Source organism: Lynx rufus, unplaced genomic scaffold, assembly GCF_022079265.1.
Source record: "Lynx rufus isolate CCGP_SWC_20201006 ecotype Redwood Valley unplaced genomic scaffold, mLynRuf1.p SCAF_4, whole genome shotgun sequence".
Taxonomy (NCBI): domain Eukaryota; kingdom Metazoa; phylum Chordata; class Mammalia; order Carnivora; family Felidae; genus Lynx; species Lynx rufus.
The window spans coordinates 97125646-97147139 of NW_025814856.1; the positions used below are offsets into that span (position 1 = coordinate 97125646).

The window sequence follows — 21494 nt, forward strand, 5'->3', positions numbered from 1 at the left end:
GGTAAAACATACCCATCTTAGATCAATAAAACATTATTCATTTGGTGATTCATAAAAATAAATAGCCTTTTGTGATTGGATAAATAAAAGCAGGTTGAGAAAAGAGAAGATCCCTAAAAAACCTTGTAGAGGAGCTGGGCCTGTGAACTCTGAGGATATTCATGGATAATAGGAATATTTAACAATTTTTCTTCCTTCTATCAGAACTTTTTTCTCTTATGTCAACCCATTAGTTAAGTGTTGCTAAATGTTGTAGCCCAGTCTTAGCTGAGCTATGAAGGTTTAAGGGTCCAGCCTATGTCCAGGGGTGTGTGGACACTTGGAAGCCCACCAAATGGACAGGTGGGCTGCAGAAAAGGGAGGCAGCAGTCTGGAGCAAGATCAGCAGCAGATGTGGCTTCTAGCAACAGGGGCATGTTTGTGGACCATGTGAGCATTCCTCAGAGATTCACAGAAATACTGGTGAAAAGAACCCTGATAGGGAATAGATCTCTAGATGACAAGAGGAATTGGTTTTGCAACCTGGAATATCTAAGTTACTAAGGAGATAGGAAGTAGATAAATAAACATGTATTTGTTAAGTATTTAATCTATATTAGCATGTGTTTTACTTTATAGGCAATGGATATCTCTTAAAATCCAAGCTCTAGAATGCTGTTCGAGGCTGTTCTGCTTGATTTAAGTCTAGGGCCAAGCTTCTAGGATTGCATTCTGGAAAGTTGGGAACACATATTGCCATGAGGAAGTCATGGCAGGGGCTCTAGGGTCAGGGAAGACTTTCTGGTGGAGTTGATTCAAACTGAGTTGTGATGGACAAATCAGAATAGTCATATGGAAAATGTTGGATGAAAATAAGGGAATATTTGATAGAGAAAATAGCGTGTATATAGCACACGTTGAGAAGTCAAAAGAGAAAAGAGGGCAGTGAATGGAAAAAAGAAGCCAAGGGAGATGGGCTCTAAAGAACAGGTGGAGATAAGACTATGTTGACAGGAAGCAAGAATGGCCGTAGAAACAGATTTATCTGTAAATGGGAGCAAGGGGGCAAAGGGAGTTCAAGCTTGTGACTACTTTGTTTTCTGTTTTCCCCCTCCTGAAGCAAGAAGTTGGGAGAAGGGCAAGGGGTACAAGGAAGTGTGTATTTATATAGATAGGTAGAGGGGTAGGTAGAAAAGAGAACAAAATATTTACCTTCTGTACATTTTTATTGATACCAAGATGAGGTAGGTGGCACTCTGGTGTGGATCTCTGGGTCTGATTTCCAAACACAGGAGGGGCTTTTCCTTTCATATTCATCTTATTTAAGTCTCTGCTTTCACAGTGAATAAATAATTCACAATTCAGAATATTCATAAGAGTGATAGAATTAAAACAGATTTTATTGATCTATAGCCAGCTCTAATGTGACCAGTGAATACCAACAGAATATAAGTCTGAAAATGCATATTTAAAACAATGAACAGTGAACTCTGCTGTGTACCAAACTCTGTGTAGACACACTTCATGCCCTCAAAAATTATAATTCATTCAGAGAGACAAACGCAGAATCTGTGATTGCAGATAAGCCAATAATGTTATTAAAGTGCCATGGGATTAGAGAGAGGGAATAAAATCACAGAGAGAGATGAATAAACATATTAGAGTTAATATGTCTTCTTAAATTACTTCTATGTCATATGCTAGAGGGCCTTCCATGGAAAATCCTAGGTAGAAGGACACTCTTTCTATGTTTCCACCGCTTCTGAGTGGACCTGAATAAACAGGTGTTACTGGTATTTTAATTTTTTTCTCTGTTCCATATTCCATAGAGATTAGCTTGCCTTCAGCCTGACCAGTTAGACGACACAGGAGGTCTTTGACTTCTTTTTTTTTCCAAACGTCACTACTCTGCCCGAGAGAATTTATATTTTGTACTTTATTGAAGTATTGCTCTATCTCAGCCTTGTGAACAAGACTGTGGAGACCCTTCTTCTTCCCCAGATAAAAGAGTGTGCTTGCCTGCTTGGACCTGCACATGCTCCTGTACTGTCTCTTGAAGGTTCTGTTTAAGGATGAAACATACTTTTCCATTAGTTTGGAATCTTCATCTAGGTCTTGATTTTCTGGCCAGAACAGAAGGCAGGCCAAGAAATAAGGGTCTGGATATTGATGACTTAGTCCTATGACTTGCAACACTTCTCGGAGCTGTTTTTTCAGTGTGGTAAGTGGTTGAATGGATTTGGAGTGGGGTTTTAGACAATTAAGAATAATGTTGGCTAAAATGAAATTTAGTTTCTCCTTTGCCAGGTGTTTAGTTGGGTTTTGCTTCAATAGGAAAAGATATTTGTTCACTATATTTTCCATATTGGTTGCAGCGTCTTTGTGATTTGGATTAAGATATTCCAGGAGTCCAGAAAACCTATCTGCTCTCAAAGCTTCTAAACCTTTCCTGCATTTCTCTTCTTGGAGAAACTGACTCTCTTTGCCCTGTAATGGACCGAAATCCGAATGGCAGAAAAGTTCCATGTATTTCCTGAAACAACGAGCGATTTTTCTCCTTAATGAGATTTCTACTATTTCTTTTTGGGTGTTCTTCATTTTCAAAAGAACAATATAATCATCAAGGAAGTCAAAACACCTTTTCAAATCTGATTGTAAATCTTGTAAGTAGGATGTGAACTTGCTAAGAGCCAAATAATATTCACATTTTGGATTTATGGGAGTAAGTCCCTTTCCTGATAAAAATTCTACCAGAGCTTTTTTAGATAATTCATTTTCTTTGAGGAAATAGGGAGTGAGCTGGAGAATCTGAATAGTGTAAAGACCAACTTCGATTTCACCCAAGAAACCGGCTGTATTGTATGTGTCATATTTTCTTTGCAACTTCTGTGGTGCCCAGGCCTCTGTTTCATAGCCTTTCCTCTCAGTTTGCTCTTGGGATTTTTTGAAAGCTCTTGAGGCATTTTCAGCAGCTTCCAGGAGATATGTTAGATCATTAACAGTAATCAGATCATTAACAGTAATATCCTTGGAGTTCTTCCTTTCATCCCACCACCATTTGATTTGACTTTTGTAGACTTGACCAAGTGTATCTGAGATATAGGAATTTTTAGATGCTCTCTTCTTGGCCTGATTTGCCCAATCCAGAGCAATATTAAAATTCTTTTCTTTAATGTAGAAATATCTTGCTAAGGCCTGACAAATGAATGCATTTTGTGGGAATCGAACACTCCCTGCCACCAAGACCTTTTCAATTTCTTCATTCTTTAAAGCTTCAATTAACGGGGCAAACAAAGTGTCTGTTTCATCTCCATACTCCTTGCGCTGTCTTGTAAGCAGAAGAGTTTGCACATCATGTTGAAATTTTTCTCTTCCTATTCCAGAAACATAGAATAAATTTTCATTTAAGATCTTCAATGCAATTTGACATTTAGTCAAGTTATAGCTTTCTTCTAGTTCTTTCAGACAGAAAATGGCAATCAAAGGATGAATGATGCGCACACCTGTGTATCTCCCAAAATCTGCAACTTCTGTGTTTATTAGAAGTGTAGAATAGGCTCCCATCTTATCCTCTAGGCTTTCAGGTTCCCAGGGTATACTAGTGTATATGATTCCCAAAAATATTTCACACTGTGACACTGAAATTGTAGAATCAGTAACATAAGAGTTGAGTAAAGCCAGGAAGGAGATGAGTTGTGCTTCCTTGCTGTCAACATTCTGTCCTTTTAGGATATTCTTGACTACCTTTTCTATGTACATGTCATTAAAATTGCTCTTCATGATCATGAAGGAATAAAAGTTTTCACAGTTCTTGTGTTGCTTTTCAATTTCTTCCAGTTTAGCCTCAAAAGCTCTTTGTTCCTTAGGAGAAAGTTGGTAGGTTAGTGCAACACTGTCTGCTAATTTTGCAGTCTCATCAGGATTCTGGGATCTCATGCAGTTGAGGATAATTACCAGTGTTTTTTCATATCTCAAGCCCTTCTCTGCTAAAATGGAATCGATGGCATTCTGTAGGACATAAACATTTTCCTGGTCTTCAAAATCATCCACAAGGAGAAGTACAGGAAAGTAGTCTTCATGGCTGGTTGCCTTATAGGTAATCAGTTTGGTCACTTGTTCTACAATTTCTGCAAAATCAGTTGTTTTGTTTTTTAACACAGCACATCTAAAGTTTTTCTTTAGGTCCCAGAGGACATTCATAGCTAACGTAGTACCCCCACAGCCTGGATGATGATAAAGATTGATAATTTTTGCAAATACTGGTTTAGGAGAGTCTGCCCAGCACTGTATCAGATCTTTAAGCTTTTCATAACTATCTCTTTTGACAAAAGCTGAAGAATAGTTTTCAGAAGAAAAATAGAAGTTCCACCAGGATACTTTGCCACCTCGATAAAAGTGTTCCTCTTTTGATGTCTTAAATTCTTGGAATTTAGATTTATCTTTCTCTATGTCTGTGTCTTTACACTCATTTTCACAGAGGATTTCCAGTGCAGTCAAGATATCCTCTTCCTTTTTCTCTAAGATAACGGAAGAAAATCCATGGGAAGGCAAAAATCTTCTTGATGACTGAGTCACTGGTTTTAGTTTAAGAATAGTACTGTTTATCAGTTCTAAATTTAAAGTGGAAATACTGTGGTTTGTTAATTCATCTGCCATTGTCAGTCTTGTTTGTAGCAGATCTTTCCATCGTTGATAAATCTGTGAGTTTACACAGATACACAATATATTTTCCATTCCTCTGAGAGCTTGATAGAAAGCACAGAAAGTTTCAATGAGGGGATCTCCTGGGCTTTCCACTGGAGAGAGTAATAGAAACACTACCAAAAATTTCCCTCTTGTCATTATATTTTCATCTGTGAGAAATAAAATCAACTTTCTGACTTCAGAAGCTCTTTCTCTATGCCATAAGTGTGGTTCTAGAGGCTTATGGCTCTCATTTTTCAAGTCTGATCTGCCATTGCAGAAGATCCAGCTGGGCTGCTGGTAAAGATTTAAACTAGAAATTTTCTCCCTTATGTTATTTGTCTTTTCTTCAAACTGATTTGGAAAGTGAAGATTTGCTACTCGGCTTTTTTTGTAAACTTTGGCCACCCCCTTGCTCACAGATTCAGGATCAAACTCCAACACAGCAAACCACTTCATTTCCTTTAGAAAATCTAAGTTATTTGTTTGGTTTGGATGGCATTTATTTGTTACAAGAATGTACCAGCTGTAATATGAATTATCCAGTGAGTCTCGGTTGCCTATGAGAAGTTTGATAAGCTTTTGTCCTTCACTCTCCTTCTTATTTGCCTTCACCTCATATTCTTCTTCAGCCTCTTTTCTAGATGCTGCTAGTGACTTTAAATTTTGTAAAAATGCTTTGTAAGCTATATCCCGTTGCTTAACATTGGCCAGGATATCCTTAGAGCTGGCCCCATCTCTCACAAACAGTGAAAGATCTTGGTTTGGTTTCCATGTTTCATTTTTACAGTTTTGCATCCTAATTAAGAAATACTTTTCTTCACACACAGAGTGTTTTGGAATAACATCTACTTCTATGACAAATCTGTCAGATGGTGTATTGTTCTGCAGTAGAACTTCCACAAATCTTGGTTCCCGAATGCACTTCTTGGCTTCATTGACCTCATCTTCAAAGTATTGTCTGATTGTTATATTGAAGTGGTCAATGAAGGCATCTTTACTGGTGACTTTCACACCAACAATTTGTCCATGGGGTTTGTTCTTAACTCCAAAATGGATGGTGCCATTGGTGCGTGAATTAATACAAGCTGCTGCAAATCGGAAGACTTCATTGCTAAATTTCATCTTAATGTCCTTTTCTGTGGCTGCTTCTGTATTTGTGAGGGCTTTGAACTCATGTATTGGGTCTATGAGATTGAGTGGGCCAGTTTCAGGTTGTAGAATACTATGTTCTATGTAACGTTGGCTGTTATGGAACTGATCAAAAGGATATGGCATACAAGTCAACTGTTCAGTTTCTAGCTTATCCTGATTTTGGTCTTCAGTGGTTGTTCCTCCATTTAATGCATCTTCTTTCGAAAGAATTGATTTTTGTTTTTTGGTATCTCTGATCTCTCTGAGATCATGATTAAAATTGGGTAACTCTGATTTTTCATCTTCCTTTTTTGTCTGTTGTGGCTTTTTTGGGTGTTCTTGTGGGGATGGTTTTGTATGATCTAATTGTCCAGAATCCTGATTGTTACTTTCAGGGTACCTATTATTCAATCTGTTATATGTACGTTTTATCAAAAGTGCTGGACCCCGTGGTAGCCCCATTTCTCTAAGGTCCATCTCAGTTAATTCCTGCAGGACTAATCCAGTTACTTCTTCATCGATCAGAATCTGCCCATATTTCTCATCAATCTTAAGGTCTTTGGTTACCCATTGTTTCACATGCTCTTTGGTCCAGTTGTTGGTCACTTCGGGTAGCTCTACTTTTTCACTCATTTCGAGCTTGCAGTTTTTTCCTTGGAAAAAGTAATACGATAAGCATTTTAGTATTATGCTTAATGATTGAAATTACATAGTCAATTATGTACATAATTTTACACAAACAACATATATAAAATATTGTTCAAGAATGACTCTTAAAACTAGTCGATACTGGGGCACCTGGGTGGCTCAGTCAGTTCAGCGTCTGACTTCAGCTCAGGTCATGATCTCACAGTCTGTGGGTTCGAGCCCCGCGTCAGGCTCTGTGCTGACAGCTTAGAGCCTGGAGTCTGCTTCCGATCCTGTGCCTCCCTCTCTCTCTGCCCCTCCCCCACTCTCACTTTGTCTCACTCTGTCTCTCAAAAGTAAATAAATGTAAAAAAAAAAAATTAAAAAAAAAACGAGTCGATACTAATGTTTTGTAGTCCCAATTAGTGCCCTTGTTTCCTAGGTGATTATAATTATTATCATTAAATGAGCAGTTGCTTCCAACTAGGGTCACATACACCTTTATCCATATAGTAATTATCCCTTTTAGGTTTAATTTGGTGAAAGTTGGGTTTTTGTAACTGTTTTTTGAATTTTTTTTTAATTTATATTTGACAGAGACAGAGTGTGAGTGGGTGAGGGGTGGAGAGAGGGAAGGGAAGTCACAGAATCTGAAGCAGGCTCCAGGCTTGGAGCTATCAGCACAGAGCCTGACGGGGGGCCAGAACCCATGAACCACAAGATCATGACCTGAGCTTAAGTTGGAAGCTCACCTGACAGCCACCTAGGTACAACAAGGGTTTTTGTAATTTAAAACCAGAATTTTAAGTAACAAGACATTGATTCCCATAGCTGAATATTGCAAATAAACTTTAAATATAAAACCAGATAAGTGGAGGTGGGTTGGGGAACAGAAAACTCCTTTCTCAACTAGGAAGATGGCCATCTTTGTTACATAGCAATGAAGCAATCAGCTACCTCATCACCTACTGTCTTTTGGAACTCAAGCTATTAGGCCACCAAGACAAAAAGAGATGTGGTAGCAAAATGTTAGGGAAGTCAGTTTGCTTGGCTAATTCTTGTGGCTCTCAGAGATACCAAAAGAATTAGCTGTATTTCAAACTGGCCTGGCCTGACTGAAATTAGATAAGAAAAATAGTATGAGTTTTTAACTTTGTTAAAACGATTTCAGCCTATGAAGCAACATTTTTCCAGATATATCTCCTGAGACAAGGGAAACAAAAGCAAAAATAAACTGTTGCGACTCCATCAAAATAAAAAGCTTCTGTACAACAAAGGAAACAATTAATAACACTAAAAAACAACCTACTGAATGGGAGGAGATATTTGCAAATTACATACCTGATAATGGGTTCATATCCAAAATATAAAGAACTTATATGGGTCATTACAAACAACAACAACAAATAATCCAATTAAAAATGGAGAGAAGACATGAATAGACATTTCGCCAAAGAAGACATACAGATGGCCAACAGACATATAAAAAGATGCTCATCATCACTTATCATCAGGGAACTACAAATAAAAACTGCAATAAGAAAGGAGAGGAAGATGGCAGCGGAGTAGGAGGACCCTAGACTCATTATGACTCATGAACACAAGTAGTTAACTATCAAATCATCCTAAATATCCCAGAAATTGACCCCAAACAGCAGAATATACATTCTCTCAAGTGCTCACAGAACATCCTCTAGAATAGGTCACATATTAGGTCACAAAATAGGCCTCAACAAATACAAAAGGTTGAACTCATACTACATACTTTTTCTGACCATGACACTATGAAACTAGAAGTCAACCACAAGATAAAAATTGGAAAGATCACAAATACATGGCAGTTAAACAACATGCTAGTAAACAATGAATGGGTCAACCAGGAAATCAAAAAAGGAATTAAAAAATACATGGAAACAAATGAAAATGAAATCTCAAACAGTCTTTGGGATGCAGCAAAAGTGGTCCTAAGAGGGAAGTATATACAATACAGGCTTACCTCAAAAGCAAGAAAAATCTCAAATAAACAGCCTAACCTTACACCTAAAGCAGCTACAAATAGAACAACAACAACAAAAAAGCCTAAAGCTGGCAGAAGGAAGGAAATAATAAAGATTAGAGCAGAAATAAATGATATATAAACTTAAAAAACAATAGAACAGATCAATGAAAGCAGGAGCTGGTTCTTTGAAAAAAAAATAATAAAATTAATAAAATAAACCTCTAGCCAGACTTATCAAAAAGAGAAAGGACCCAAATTATTCACCATGATCAAATCGGATTTATTCCTGGGTTGCCAAGTGGTTCAATATTTGCAAATCAATCAATGTGATATGCCACCTTAATAAAATAATGGATAAGAACCATATTATCATTTCAATATATGCAAAAAAAGAGTTGACAAGCTACAACATCCATTCATGATAAAAACCTCAACAAAGTAGGTCTAGAGGGAACATACTTCAACACAATAAAGACCATATATGAAAAACCCACAGCTAATATCATCCTCAATGGGGAAAAATTGAGAGCCTTTCCTCTACAGTCAGGAACAAGATGGGGATATCCACTATCACTACTGTTATTTAACATATTACTGGAAGTCCTAGCAATAGGACTTAGACAACACAAAGAAATAAAAGGCATCCAAATCTGTAAGAAAGAAGTAAGACTTTCACTATTTGCATATGACATGATACTCTATGCATAAAACCTGAAAGACTTCACCAAAAAAAAAATGCTAGAACTGATAAATGAATTCAGTAGAGTTGCAGAATACAAAATCAATGTACAAAAATATGTTGCATTTCTATACAGCAATAATGAAGCCACAAGAAGAGAAAATCAATCCCATTTTTAATTGCACCAAAAACAATAAGATACCTGGGAATAAACCTAACCAAACAGGTGAAAAAAACTCTGAAGAATTTAAAGCACTAATGAAAGAAATTGAAGGTGATGCAAAAAAAAAAAAAAAAAAAAAAAAAAAGGAAAGACATTCCATGCTCATGGACTGGAAGAACAAATATTGTTAAAATGTCCATGTAACCCAAAGCAATCTACACATTTAATACAATCTCTATCAAAATACCAACAACATTTTTTCACAGAATTAGAACAAATAATCCTAAAATTTGTATGGAACTGGGTTGCCTGGTGCTCAGTTGGAAAATCTGAAATTTTCAATCTCAGTTGAAAATCCAACTCTTGATATTGGCTCAGGTCATGATCCCTAGGTTGTGGGATTGAGCCCCATGTTGGGCTCCATGCTGAGCATGGAGCCTGCTTGAGATTCATTCTGTCTCTCTGCCCCACTCCCCCAGTTGCATGCTCTTTCTCTCTAAAATTAAAAAAAATTTTTTTTGTGTGTGTGGAACCACAAAAGACCTCGAATAGCCAAAGCAACCTTGAAAAAGAAAAAGCAAAGCTGGAGGCATAACAATTCTGGACTTCAAGTTATATTAGAAAGCTGTAGTAATCAAAACAGCGTGGTACTGGCACAAAAATAGATATGTAGATCAGTGGAATGGAATAGAAAACCCAGAAATAAACCTATAATTATATGGTCAATTAATCTTCAAAAAAACCCAGTAAAGAATATCCAATGGGAAAAAGTCTCTTCAACAAATGGTGTTGGTAAAACTGGACAGCCACATGCAAGAGAATGAAACTGGACCTCTTTTTGCACCAAGCAAAAATAAATTCAAAATGGATTAAAGACCTAAAGGTGAAACCTGAAACCATAAAAATCCTGGAGGAAAACACATGCAGTAACTTCTTTGACATCGGCCATAGCAACTTCTTTCTATATATGCCTCCTGAGGCAAGGGAAACAAAAGCAAATATAAACTATTGGGACTTCATCAAAATAAAAAACTTCTGTATGGCAAAGGAAACGATCAACAAAACTAAAAGGCAACATATGGAATGGGAGAAGATATTTGCAAGTGACATCTTATGAAAGGTTAGTATCCAAAATCTATAAAGAGCTATATAGACTCAACACCACAAAAATGAATAATCTAATTAAAATGGGCAGAAGACATGAATAGACATTTTTCCAAAGAAGACGTTCCAGATGGCCAACAGACATATGAAAAGATGCTCAACATCATTGATAATCAGGAGATACAAATCAAAACTGCAATGAGATTTCCCCTCACACCTGTCAGAATGGCTAAAATTAACAACACAAGAAACAATAGGTATTGGTGAGCATGTGGAGACACAGGAACCATCTTGCACTATTGGTGGGAATGCAAATTGGTGCAGCCACTCTGGATTACAGTATGGATGTTTCTCAAAAAGTTAAAAATAGAATTACTCTACAATCCAGCAATTGCACTACTAGGTATTTACTCAAAGAATACAAAAATACTAATTCAAAGGAATATATGTACCTCAATATTTATAGCAGCTTTATCTACAATAGCCAAACTATGGAAACAGCTCAAGTATATATCAAATGATGAATGGATAAAGAAGTGGTAAATATACAATGAAATATTACTCAGCCATAAAAAAATGAAATCTTTCCATTTGTTACAATGTGGATGGAGCTAGGAAGTATTATGCTAAGCTAAATAAGTCAGTCAGAGAAAGACAAATACCATATGATTTCACTTTGCCTTCAGTCTGCAGGACATACCTAGTCCTGAGCCAGTTAGCAGAACTATGAGCTACTGGCACAATGAACATTATAAACATATTTCATATGATCGATTCCATTCACTTTACAGTGTAGATCCAAGAGGTCTTTGAGGTTCCATAAGAATTAGTGCACATATCGCAACCAGAAATAAATATCATTTGTTTATTCACTCGACAAATTTTTATTGAGCACCTGTTAGGCATCATGCTCAAGAAAAATAGTGGTAACCAAAACAGATGTGAAGTTTTTTCATAGTACTTATAATCCAATGGAGCAAATTTAAAAAAGAAAAAAAAAAGCCACACACATACATTCAAAACAGTTTATAATAATAAATTGTGATTGTGCTTTGTGTAAGACTCAATAACGGGCAAAGGACTGGGATCTGTGAGGAGGGGAGGAATGTCACTATGAGGAAAGTGGGGACATTGGACAGGTGAAGTTAAAGTGGGGCTTCTGGAGTAGGGTGGGAGGCAGGTAGAGGGAACAAGTCTGGGGGGCAGAGTGAAGGGAGTAAGGCATAGTCTACCTGGTAGGACTTCCAAAGTCCTATCTACAGGGTCCAAGGAGATGGGTGTGGTGGTGCTCCACAGTGGGCTGTCCGTGCTCCTGCTCCCAGATCCAGGTACTGGGTCTGCCAAAGAGAATTCCAGAGCAAAGGGAATTACTGACTAGGAGATGACTCCACACACCCCAGAGCCTGGATCCTCCTGCTTCCTCTGCAGAGGTCCTAAGTGCCATTTCAGATAAGCTGAAGGGAGGGGTCCTGCCTTACCTGTTTACAAGCACTATATGCGGAATAGTAGAAGCAGTTATTAGTGAACATAATCCTAATGAAAGATTTTTTGAGGTCACTTTGGAGAAAAGTTTGAATAAAAAGTGACTACTGTATTATTTTTAAATTTTTAAACTTTTATTTTTGAGAGGTGGGGGAGGGAGGGGCAGAGAGAGAGAGAGAGAGAGGGAGACAGAGGATCTAAAGCGGGCTCTGTGCTGTCAGCAGACAACCTTATGAGGGGCCCAAACTAATGCACCACGAGATCATGACCTGAGCTGAAGTCGACGTTTAACCAAACTTGCTTTTTTATATATTTTAATATATTTTGACCTCCTTTTGTAGGTAGCTGAAGGGAAGAGGCACTCATGCCCTCAGACACTTCCTGTCACAATTTTTGGTGGCTCAAATGATCCTTCAATACACTTTTTCCCTCTTGACTGCCTCTTGTCTAATGATCTTGACCTCCCCCCAACTCCAGTCTTAACAGTCACATCATTGACCTTATGATAACTGTTATGGGTTGAATTATGACCACCTCCCTCAAAAAACCTATGTGTTTGTGATAGGTGAAAGGAAAGGGCGTCACTTATGTCAAGAGGTTTTAAAATGGAGCCATTAAGGAGATGGGCCATATACATGCCCTCACTGGAGGAACCATGAACTTTTAAACCTGGCCCAATCAAAAGTATTGCAAGGACTTAGCCCAAATTTTCTACTTGCTAGGAAGAGGTTTTACTTAGTGATAGCCTTAGCAATCAGTTATATTCAGTCAAGATTAGCTTTCTGCCACCAAAAACAATCAAAAATTCTTTTTTAACATTAAAAAAAATTTTTGTAATGTTTATTTTTGAGAGAGAGAGAGAGAAACAGTGTGATTGGGGAGAGGCAGAGAGAGAGGGAGACACAGAATCCGAAGAAGGCTCCGGTCTCTGAGCTGTCAGCACAGAGCCAAACGTGGGGCTTGAACTCAAGAACTACAAGATCATGATCTGGGCCGCAGTTGGACGCTTAACCGACTGAGCCACTCAGGTGCCCCTTTAAAAATTTTTTTAATGTTTATTTGTTTTTGAGAGACAGAGACAGAGCATGAGTAGGGGAGGGACAAAGAGAGTGGGAGACACAGAATCTGAAGCAGGTACCAGGCTCCAAGCTGTCAGCACAGAGTCTGACGCAGGGCTCGAACCCAGAGACTGTAGATCATGATCTGAGCTGAACTCAGACACTTAACCGACTGAGATCCCCAGTCAAAAATCCTTAGTAAGCAACATTATGAATATGAGCATTCCCTTTTTGCCTTAAAACCCCCTGACTTTTGCTTAGTGGGACACTATGTGGGTTGCTACCTAAATCTGTGTATCCCAAAGTACATATTCTTTGGTCCCAAATAGACACTCTTGCTTAATTATTACCTCCTGACAAGTTTAGGTTGATGTGACAAAGTCCTAGCCCCACTACCTTGGAATGCAGCCCTTTTGGACATAGGATCATTGCCGATGTTTACAGGAAGCCATTAGAGTGGGCCCTAATTCAGTATAACTGGTATCTTTATAGGAAGGGGAAATTCAGACACAGAGGCACACACACACATGGAGAACACCACGTGCAGAAGAAGGCAGGGATAGGGGTGATCTGTGAGCCAAGGAATGCCAGAGATTGCCAGCAAACCACCAGAAGCTAGAAGAAGAGCAAGGAACATATTCCAGTTTACAGCCCTCTGCGGGAAACAATCTCACCAACATCTTGATCTTGAAGACTTCCAGCCTCCAGAACTGTGAGATAATACATTTCTGTGGTTTAAGCCACTCACTTTGTGGTACTTTGTTACAGCAACCCTAGCCAACTTAATAGAATCACTAATGGCTACAAGCCTTCCAGCATCTCAGATTCAAATACCTCCCTCCTGCATCTCCTCACTGCTTCTCCCTTGTAACTAGCTTGATTTTCTTTGTTCATTCATTGTAATCACTTGCTCTGTCCTCCCTCCTCTTGTACTCTGTCTATGTCAACTCGGTGGAACATGGCTGGACATGACCCTCCATAACCTGCCTGGTCTCACATTACAGTCATGACCACTGTCCTCCAGCAGACTGTTAAATGCTCTGAGCTACCATCCTGTTTCCCTGCTATATTCACTCTCTCACTGTCTTAAATGGCTATTTCACACATTCACACAAATCTCCAACACCTCCTCACCATTGTCACTTTCTGCTATAACCCTGCTTCCTACTGCAACTAGGAAACTGAAACAATCAGAAGAGAGCTTCCTTGAGCTCCTAAAACCACATCTACCACTGTACTGCTTCTTGACTTCTCTTCTGTTACTAAGTCCATACATTCTATTTTAGTTTCTGTTCTTTGAACAGACTGTCTATAACTCCCTGCTCTAGAGAGGAGACCCACGCATCTCTGGGCATCTCTTCTGGAGATGCTCTTGTCATTCTCCACAGATGTGCTCTGTCCAGGTCTGTGGCAATATCTTCTTTTAGTCAGAGTCCTTTCTCACCTTCTCCTCTGGGTACCCCAGATATTACAAGGAAAAGCTCTAGATTTTCTCTTCTGATATAGCCAGTGAGTATACCAATCCCACTAGACTCCAGCACTCTACAAGGAGTGTGTGTCTGTGTATAATGTGGGGATGTGGAAGGGCTGGTCTTTGGGCCACCTGCCAGGGAGACATTTTCTCCTTTATTGTTTGAATTCTGCTGGAAATTACAGGGAGATGGGAGCACTCTCCTCAAATTGGAAGTGCATCTGTCCTCCCCAAATCTGTTTTTAATCTGTACTTTATCTCACAGGTTCCCCACTGTTCAAAGATGAAGACCCTTTATAACAGTAAAAACTTTCTCAGCTGCCCACTACTATGATAAGAGCTGAGACAATTCATAATGATTTGAAGTTACTATATATTTGGTAATGCTTTCACATAAATTTTGCACTCTGTCAATTATACAAGCATCTTATATAGTCTATGATCCATATTTGGATCATTTATTTAATTCAAGATGGCCATGATTTGGGCAAAATGCTTTAATAATGCTTTGGTATAACTCTTTGGCTCAGTGTATTATTCAACCTTGTTTTGGGTGATGATTCCTTAACATTTATGTAGAACTTTGACATATTTCACTGTTCTGAGGCTGACAAAGTCATTTCATGAACATTATCTGATTAGATTCATGTCCTGGAGTGTTGGCATATTTTTTAAATATGAGGGACCTTTATGTATAACAAGAAGTTACATAGTATAAATAAAGGGGAGGGGTTGTGATCAGGAAAACAATGTCATGATTAATTATGTCTCCTCTCAGCCAACCTGTTTTCATTGTATAGGAGCATGGGACAGAACCAGTGCTGTCTTGGTTGTTGTTTGCTTTTGTTCTGCTTCTTCAAAAGAAAAGCATGTAAAACCTTAAGGTCTGAAATGGATAAAGGTGTTGTTCTGCTTGGAACTGGGGAGAAGACCTCTACCTTATCTCCTTTATTATGTTATGGGAAATTTTTGAACCCCAGAGTTCTCCTTATGAGTACTCAATTCAGGACCCCTTCCTTCCTTCCTTCTTTCCTTCCTTTCTTTTCTTTCTTTCTTTCTTTCTTTCTTTCTTTCTTTCTTTCTTTCTTTCTTTCTTTCTTTCTTTCTTTCTTTCTTTCTTCTAGAGAGAGGGAGAGAGAGAAAGGAAGGAGAGAATCCCAAGCAGGCTCTGAACCATCAGCAGAGAGCCTGACACGGAGCTTGATCTCACAAACTGTGAGACATGACCTGAACTGAATGAAATCAAGAGTTAGACACTTAACCAACTGAGCCAACCAGGCGCCCTCAGGACCCATTTCTTAAGGACTTTTATTTTCTCGCTTTGGGGTTGATCAGGAAGGATCAAACCAAACAGCTTTTAGGGCAAGCAGTGGTGCCCACCCCTGCCTCCAGGAAGCTGGGTCTCAGCAGCCCACAAGTATCTTTGCCTCTTGTAAAGAATGCTCACAATTGGAGATCAGCAAGCCTACTGTTCTTCAGAAATGAAACTGATGGAGGGAAATTTGGTTGGTTATATTTTCTGGAAGTGCACGTTAAAATGATGTATTTCCAAGTTGGTTATATTTTCTGGAAGTGCACGTTAAAATGATGTATTTCCTCCCATAGTCTTTGTACAAGCTAGTTGTAAAGGAAAGTCTTAAATAAAATGATTAGAGGTGCCTGGCTGGTTCAGTCAGAAGAACATACAAGTCTCGATCTTGGGTTTGTGAGTTCAAGCCCCATTTTGGGTGTAGAGATTACGTAAATAAATAAATGTTTTAAAAAATAAAATAATTAGACTTCGGTGGGTCTAATCTTTAACTTTGATATCATCTTGAGTTATACAGGACAGGGTTTGACATAGCTGCACATGGCTATAATTTTCTACACAGGTTGCTATGCTTCAATTCCTGATCCTCTGATCAACATTTTACTTAGGTCTTTCTAGACTCATCTCTGGAGACTTCCACTTTCAGAAACACTCTGCATCATGGTGGTTGGAAGGTTTCTTTCTTAAAGAATTCTTCAGGGGCACCTGGGTGGCTCAGTCGGTTAAGTGTCCGACTTTGGCTCAGGTCATGATCTCACAGTTTGTGAGTTTGAGCCTCGTGTTGCGCTCTGTGCTGACAGCTCAGAGCCCGGAGCCTGCTTCAGATTCTGTGTCGCCCTCTCTCTTTGTCCCTCCGCTGCTCATGCTCTGTCTCTCTCTGTCTCTCAAAAATAAATAAGTGTTAAAATTTTTTTTTTAAGAATTCTGCAGCCAGTGCAAGTTACATCTAGCGACACATACATGTTACAAACAGGAATATTTCTCATTCCTTTAAAATTGTTTCATTAGAGGGGCGCCTGGGTGGCGCAGTCGGTTAAGCGTCCGACTTCAGCCAGGTCACGATCTCACGGTCCGTGAGTTCGAGCCCCGCGTCAGGCTCTGGGCTGATGGCTCGGAGCCTGGAGCCTGTTTCCGATTCTGTGTCTCCCTCTCTCTCTGCCCCTCCCCTGTTCATGCTCTGTCTCTGTCCCAAAAATAAATAAACGTTGGAAAAAAAAAAAAAATTTAAAAAAAAAAAAATAAAATTGTTTCATTAGAAATAGCTCATGTGCACTTGAAAATATATTCATTTTCAAAGTTCTACTCTATGTTTTAGACTTAGTTTTTAAAGACAGCTTTTTAAAGAAATTTGATGAAACAGGTATCTTTAATGATTAGAAACTCACCGAGACTTTTCTGAAAACTTCCTTTTTATATCAGCAAGTTGAAATAACTCTTTGTGAGGTTCTTTGATCTCAAGCTATTAGATTAGTTGTCTTTTCTTGAAAATTTGCAAGAGTCATGTCCTGGAAAGCATCTGTGAGGAAATACAGATGTAGGCAGAACAGATCTGGTCCTTTTCCAGTTTGCCTTTTGTTGAGAATCTGTTACATCAAAAAACAAAATGATATCACAGAAAATTAAAATGGAATTGATTGGATTGTTGCTTAGGAACTCTATGAGACAGATTTTCCCCCTAACTTCCTATTGTGAAAAGTCAAACATGTACAAGATTTGAAAGAATAATGAAAAGAACATCCTCCACCAAGATGGCATCACCCCTGTATTTAAATACTTTTAATAAATTAAACAAACATCCAAAAATTTGTTGCAGGCATTCTCTTCCCCTTCTGCCACATTCCACATTCAATGTGGTGCAAATCCTGTAGGTTGTCTCTCTAAAACACATCTGGCATCTCCACCACTACCAACCCGTCCAAGCCCCCACCTCTCTCCTGGATGTCAGGAGCAGCTCCCTCACTTGTTTCACCCTTGCTCTTATTGATCCTGCTGGAGACTTCTCAAAATAGCAGCCAGAGTGACCCTGTTCAAATGTAAATCGCATGCTAATATTCTGTTCAGTCCCTCCAGTGGCTTACCATTTGACTCAGAGTGAAAGCTGAGCCCTTTATTATAAACTATAAGGCCTCACATGACCTGGCACCCTGTTACCCTTCTGATATTAAATCTTATTTTCATTTCCCTTTCTAAAGCTGGTCCAGCCCCTTCTTGTTTCTTGCAGGAAGAACCTACTTCTGCTTCTGGCATTGTCCTTGCTTCCTCTCTGTGGGATGCCCTCAGATACCTGCAGGGCTCACTCCTTCCCTTTGCTTACGTCTTTCATCACATGTCACCTTCTTACTGAGGCATGGGTGGCCAGCCTGCTGAAAACTTTATTCCATTTCCAGTATTTCCTGTTCTTCTCTGTTATTTTTTTCCCTTAAATACGTATACTTAGGATTTATCACAATAAAGTATTCCACATACTCCTACCTATTTATCTTGTTTCTTTTTCTGTCCCACCCATTATTTCTGTGTACTTCATGAGGATCAGGAGTTTTTACATGTATTTACTATTTTACAGTGCTTAGCACAGAGTAGCTTTTAACAAAAAATTTGTTGAATGAATAACATTTTCTCAGAGTAGTTTAAAGTAATAAATTTTTGACAACTCTTGAATTAGCTATGTCTGTGGGTCAAAGGACCAAAGGACTGCTCATTTCACTAGGGCAGTTCTTTCACTCGGCTTGAATCTCACACAGAAATCTAGACATTCTTACTGGGCTGTTCGTTAGGGCCAGAAGTTCTAGCTTCAGTCACCTGGTCACAAAGAAGGAAAAGGAAATTTTGTCAAAAGGAAAGGAAAGTTAATAAGTATGTTTTCTCCTTCAGTCCTTCTAGGTACCCTAGTTTCATAATATCCTGTATCATTTCTGCTGTGTCACTCACAGTTTCCAAATAAGGTCATTTCTCATACTGGACTAGGTCTCTCTCTCTCTCTTTCTCTTTCTTCCGGGTCCTCAGTGTCAGAGCCTCAGCACCTCTGCTGTTCTCATCTGCTGCCTCTGCTCTGGAAAGCTGATCTCCTCGTGAGGGACTTACCCCCTTCCCACAGACACACCCTGCTCAGATCTGCTGCAAAACTTCTCTTAGCCAGAGTTCTCTTTCAGTAATTTAACCGTCCACCCTGTCTCTGGATATCCCAAAGACTGAGAGGACAGACTCAAGGTTTCTCTTTTGTTTTAGCCAGTGATTATAGCAATTCCACCAAGGCCCAACATTCTAAAGTTTGTTATTTTTTAAATTTTTCGTAATCTCTACACGCAATGTGGGGCTTGAACTCACGACCCCAAGATCAAGAGTCACATGTTCTTCTGTGAGCCAGCCAGGCACCCCTTTTAATTTTTTTAACTTTATTTAAACAATATTTTTTAAGGCCCAACATTTTAGGAATGAGGCAGCACATCAGAAATTTCCCTCTGCAGTATATCCCTTCTTCTTACAGCTTTTATGCCTCTATACAGCCAGCAACTCATTGTGTGCTGTGTCCAGTGCTGCAAGGGTAACTTTGTGCCACCTAAAAGGTGGCAGCTTTCTCTTCCTTCAGATTCTGCCAGTAGATACCAGGGAGATAGAAACACTGTTCTCAGATAAGGTCACAGACATTTATTCCCCAAATCTGGAGTCTTTCCTTTTGTTATATGGAAAAATCGGCAATACCTTGTCTTAATATGATACACTAAACTCTTTACTAATATCTTGGACCCATTATAATGTCAAAAGGTTCTCAACCTCCCTCTCCTCTCATGACAGCAGTTGTGAACATATAATGATTTGAACTTACTATATTCAATAATGCTTTTAAAATAGTTTGTACCTTATCAGTTATAAGAGCATCTGCATATATATTGTTGGAGCTAAGCAAAGATCAAAATGACTGGTGTGGACAAATTTTGAGATTGACTTGACATAACTCTGGCTTCCTGGGGGCCCTCATCTTCCTGTTTTGAAACAATTGTGAACACAAATCTTATCAGTAATACCATTAATTATTAACAAAGGAGCTACAGGATGCCATCCTCCAGCAACTGCTCCAGTTTCCTCTCTTTAGGTGTTGAACAAGAAATGCCAAATCATCAGAGTGCATAGGGTCAAGCACTGGTGCCCACCCACCCTCATCTCAGGGGCGTCCTCAGAGCATCCCAGATATCTATGCCCCAAGCAGTCCTGTTCCGTAGGACTCAGAGCTGATCATCAGGGAGAGGCTCGGCAGGATTCTGATGCTAGTCTGGGAGGGCTACACATCTCCCCCTGCTGGTCTGAAGAAACGAAACCATACACAACACAAGTTAAGTTTCATTTCCTGGTTAAGTTTCCATTTTCAGTTTTTAACTAGATTGCTGTAAAAAAAAAAATGAATGTGAAGGGACTTCTTACAAAGAAAAATAGTCTTTGGAGAGAGTTATCTTTGATTAAATGTAAAGCTTCTAATAACATCTTAAGTTACGGGAGACAGAATTTTACACAGTTTCACATGACCACGGGTTCCTTTACAAACTTTAACGTTTACATTCCTGAACTTTGCATTGTTTTTCTGTTGTCTTTCCTACTGCCCTGTGGGACCATAAGGTTCTCACCACTACAAGTACACTTAATGATACATTTCTTTCGAGAAGAGCATTCACAAAGTTAGCCTCAGTTAAATATGTTGCTACATATTTAATCTATTGATATTTCTAATTACTTTCAACATTTTTACAAGCAATCATTTATTTCTAAACACAAGTATTTATATAAAAACTACAGCTGGGATTTTAAAAAATAGCCACACCATCGGCAGAAAATTTAAAGGTTTACTGATTCTGTAACTTACCAGGATTTTCCTGAAAACTTCTTTTTATATTGAAAAGTTGAAGCTGTTGATTTCAACCTTTGTTTTCTTAATCCTTTCCTAGTGGGCAGGAGAAATAAGATTGTAAGATCCTTTTAGAAATCCAAACAATGAACTTGTGGAGTTCTCTGGTCTCCCAATAAGCCGACTCCTCTGACCCTGTGTGAGATCAGCAGTGAAGAAGCAGAATGAGGAAGTTAGAAATGCAGTCAGTTTCAGTTTTGCTCAGGAATGGTTTATTTGGACTTGGAAAGATGTAAAATATCAAAGTTAACACCTCATAAAATTATCAAAAAAATTTGAACCATTGCTTAGAAACTATTCATCAGACAGTATTTTAAGTCATAAGAGTTCAGAAATTGTGGTGGTGGGAACCCTGTGGAAAAAACATATAAATACAGAAGAAAACATTAAAATCTCAATGTGATTTAAGTGCCTGTTATGGGATGAAGTGTGCTCCTCCAAAATTCATATGTTGAAGTCCTAACCCTCAGTACCTCAGAACGTGACTGTATTTGGAGATAAGGTCTTTAAAAAAGTTTATTTGTTTATTTTGAGAAATAGAGCAAGACAGTGCAAGCAGGGAAAGGGCAGAGAGAGAGGGAGAGAGAGAATCCCAAGCAGGCTCTATGCCCAGCACATATCCTGACACAGGGCCTGGTCCCATGACCCTGAGATCATGACCTGAGCCAAAACCAAGAGTCAGATACCTAACTGACTGAGCCACCCAGGTGCCCTGAGATAGAGTCTTTAAAGAGATGTTTAAGTTAAAAAGAGGTCACTAGGGTGGGCTCTTATCTAACATGACTGGTGTCCTTGTAAGAAAAGATTAGGATATAGACACACACACACACACACACACACACACACACACACAGAAAAGACTACATGAAGATGCAGGGAGAAGACAGGCATCTATAAGCCATAGTGTTTCCC

The 21494-nt window shown here is 38.8% G+C and overlaps 1 protein-coding gene across 1 annotated transcript; it reads right to left on the reverse strand.

The window, feature by feature from the left end:
• Positions 1–1361: 1361 nt before the first annotated feature.
• On the reverse strand, positions 1362–20723 carry SAMD9L (sterile alpha motif domain containing 9 like). The gene is made up of 4 exons (XM_047097420.1): positions 20541–20723; positions 17074–17271; positions 11601–11705; positions 1362–6449 (listed from the first exon to the last, which is right to left on the reverse strand). The coding sequence occupies exon 4, from the start codon at positions 6427–6429 to the stop codon at positions 1657–1659; it is 4773 nt and encodes a 1590-aa protein (XP_046953376.1). The 5' UTR covers positions 6430–6449; positions 11601–11705; positions 17074–17271; positions 20541–20723; the 3' UTR covers positions 1362–1656.
• Positions 20724–21494: the final 771 nt, after the last annotated feature.

What these genes read in the sequence shown, in the direction of transcription:
- SAMD9L (XM_047097420.1), bottom strand. Translation starts at nt 6,429, where the DNA reads ATGAGTGAAAAAGTAGAGCTACCCGAAGTGACCAACAACTGGACCAAA.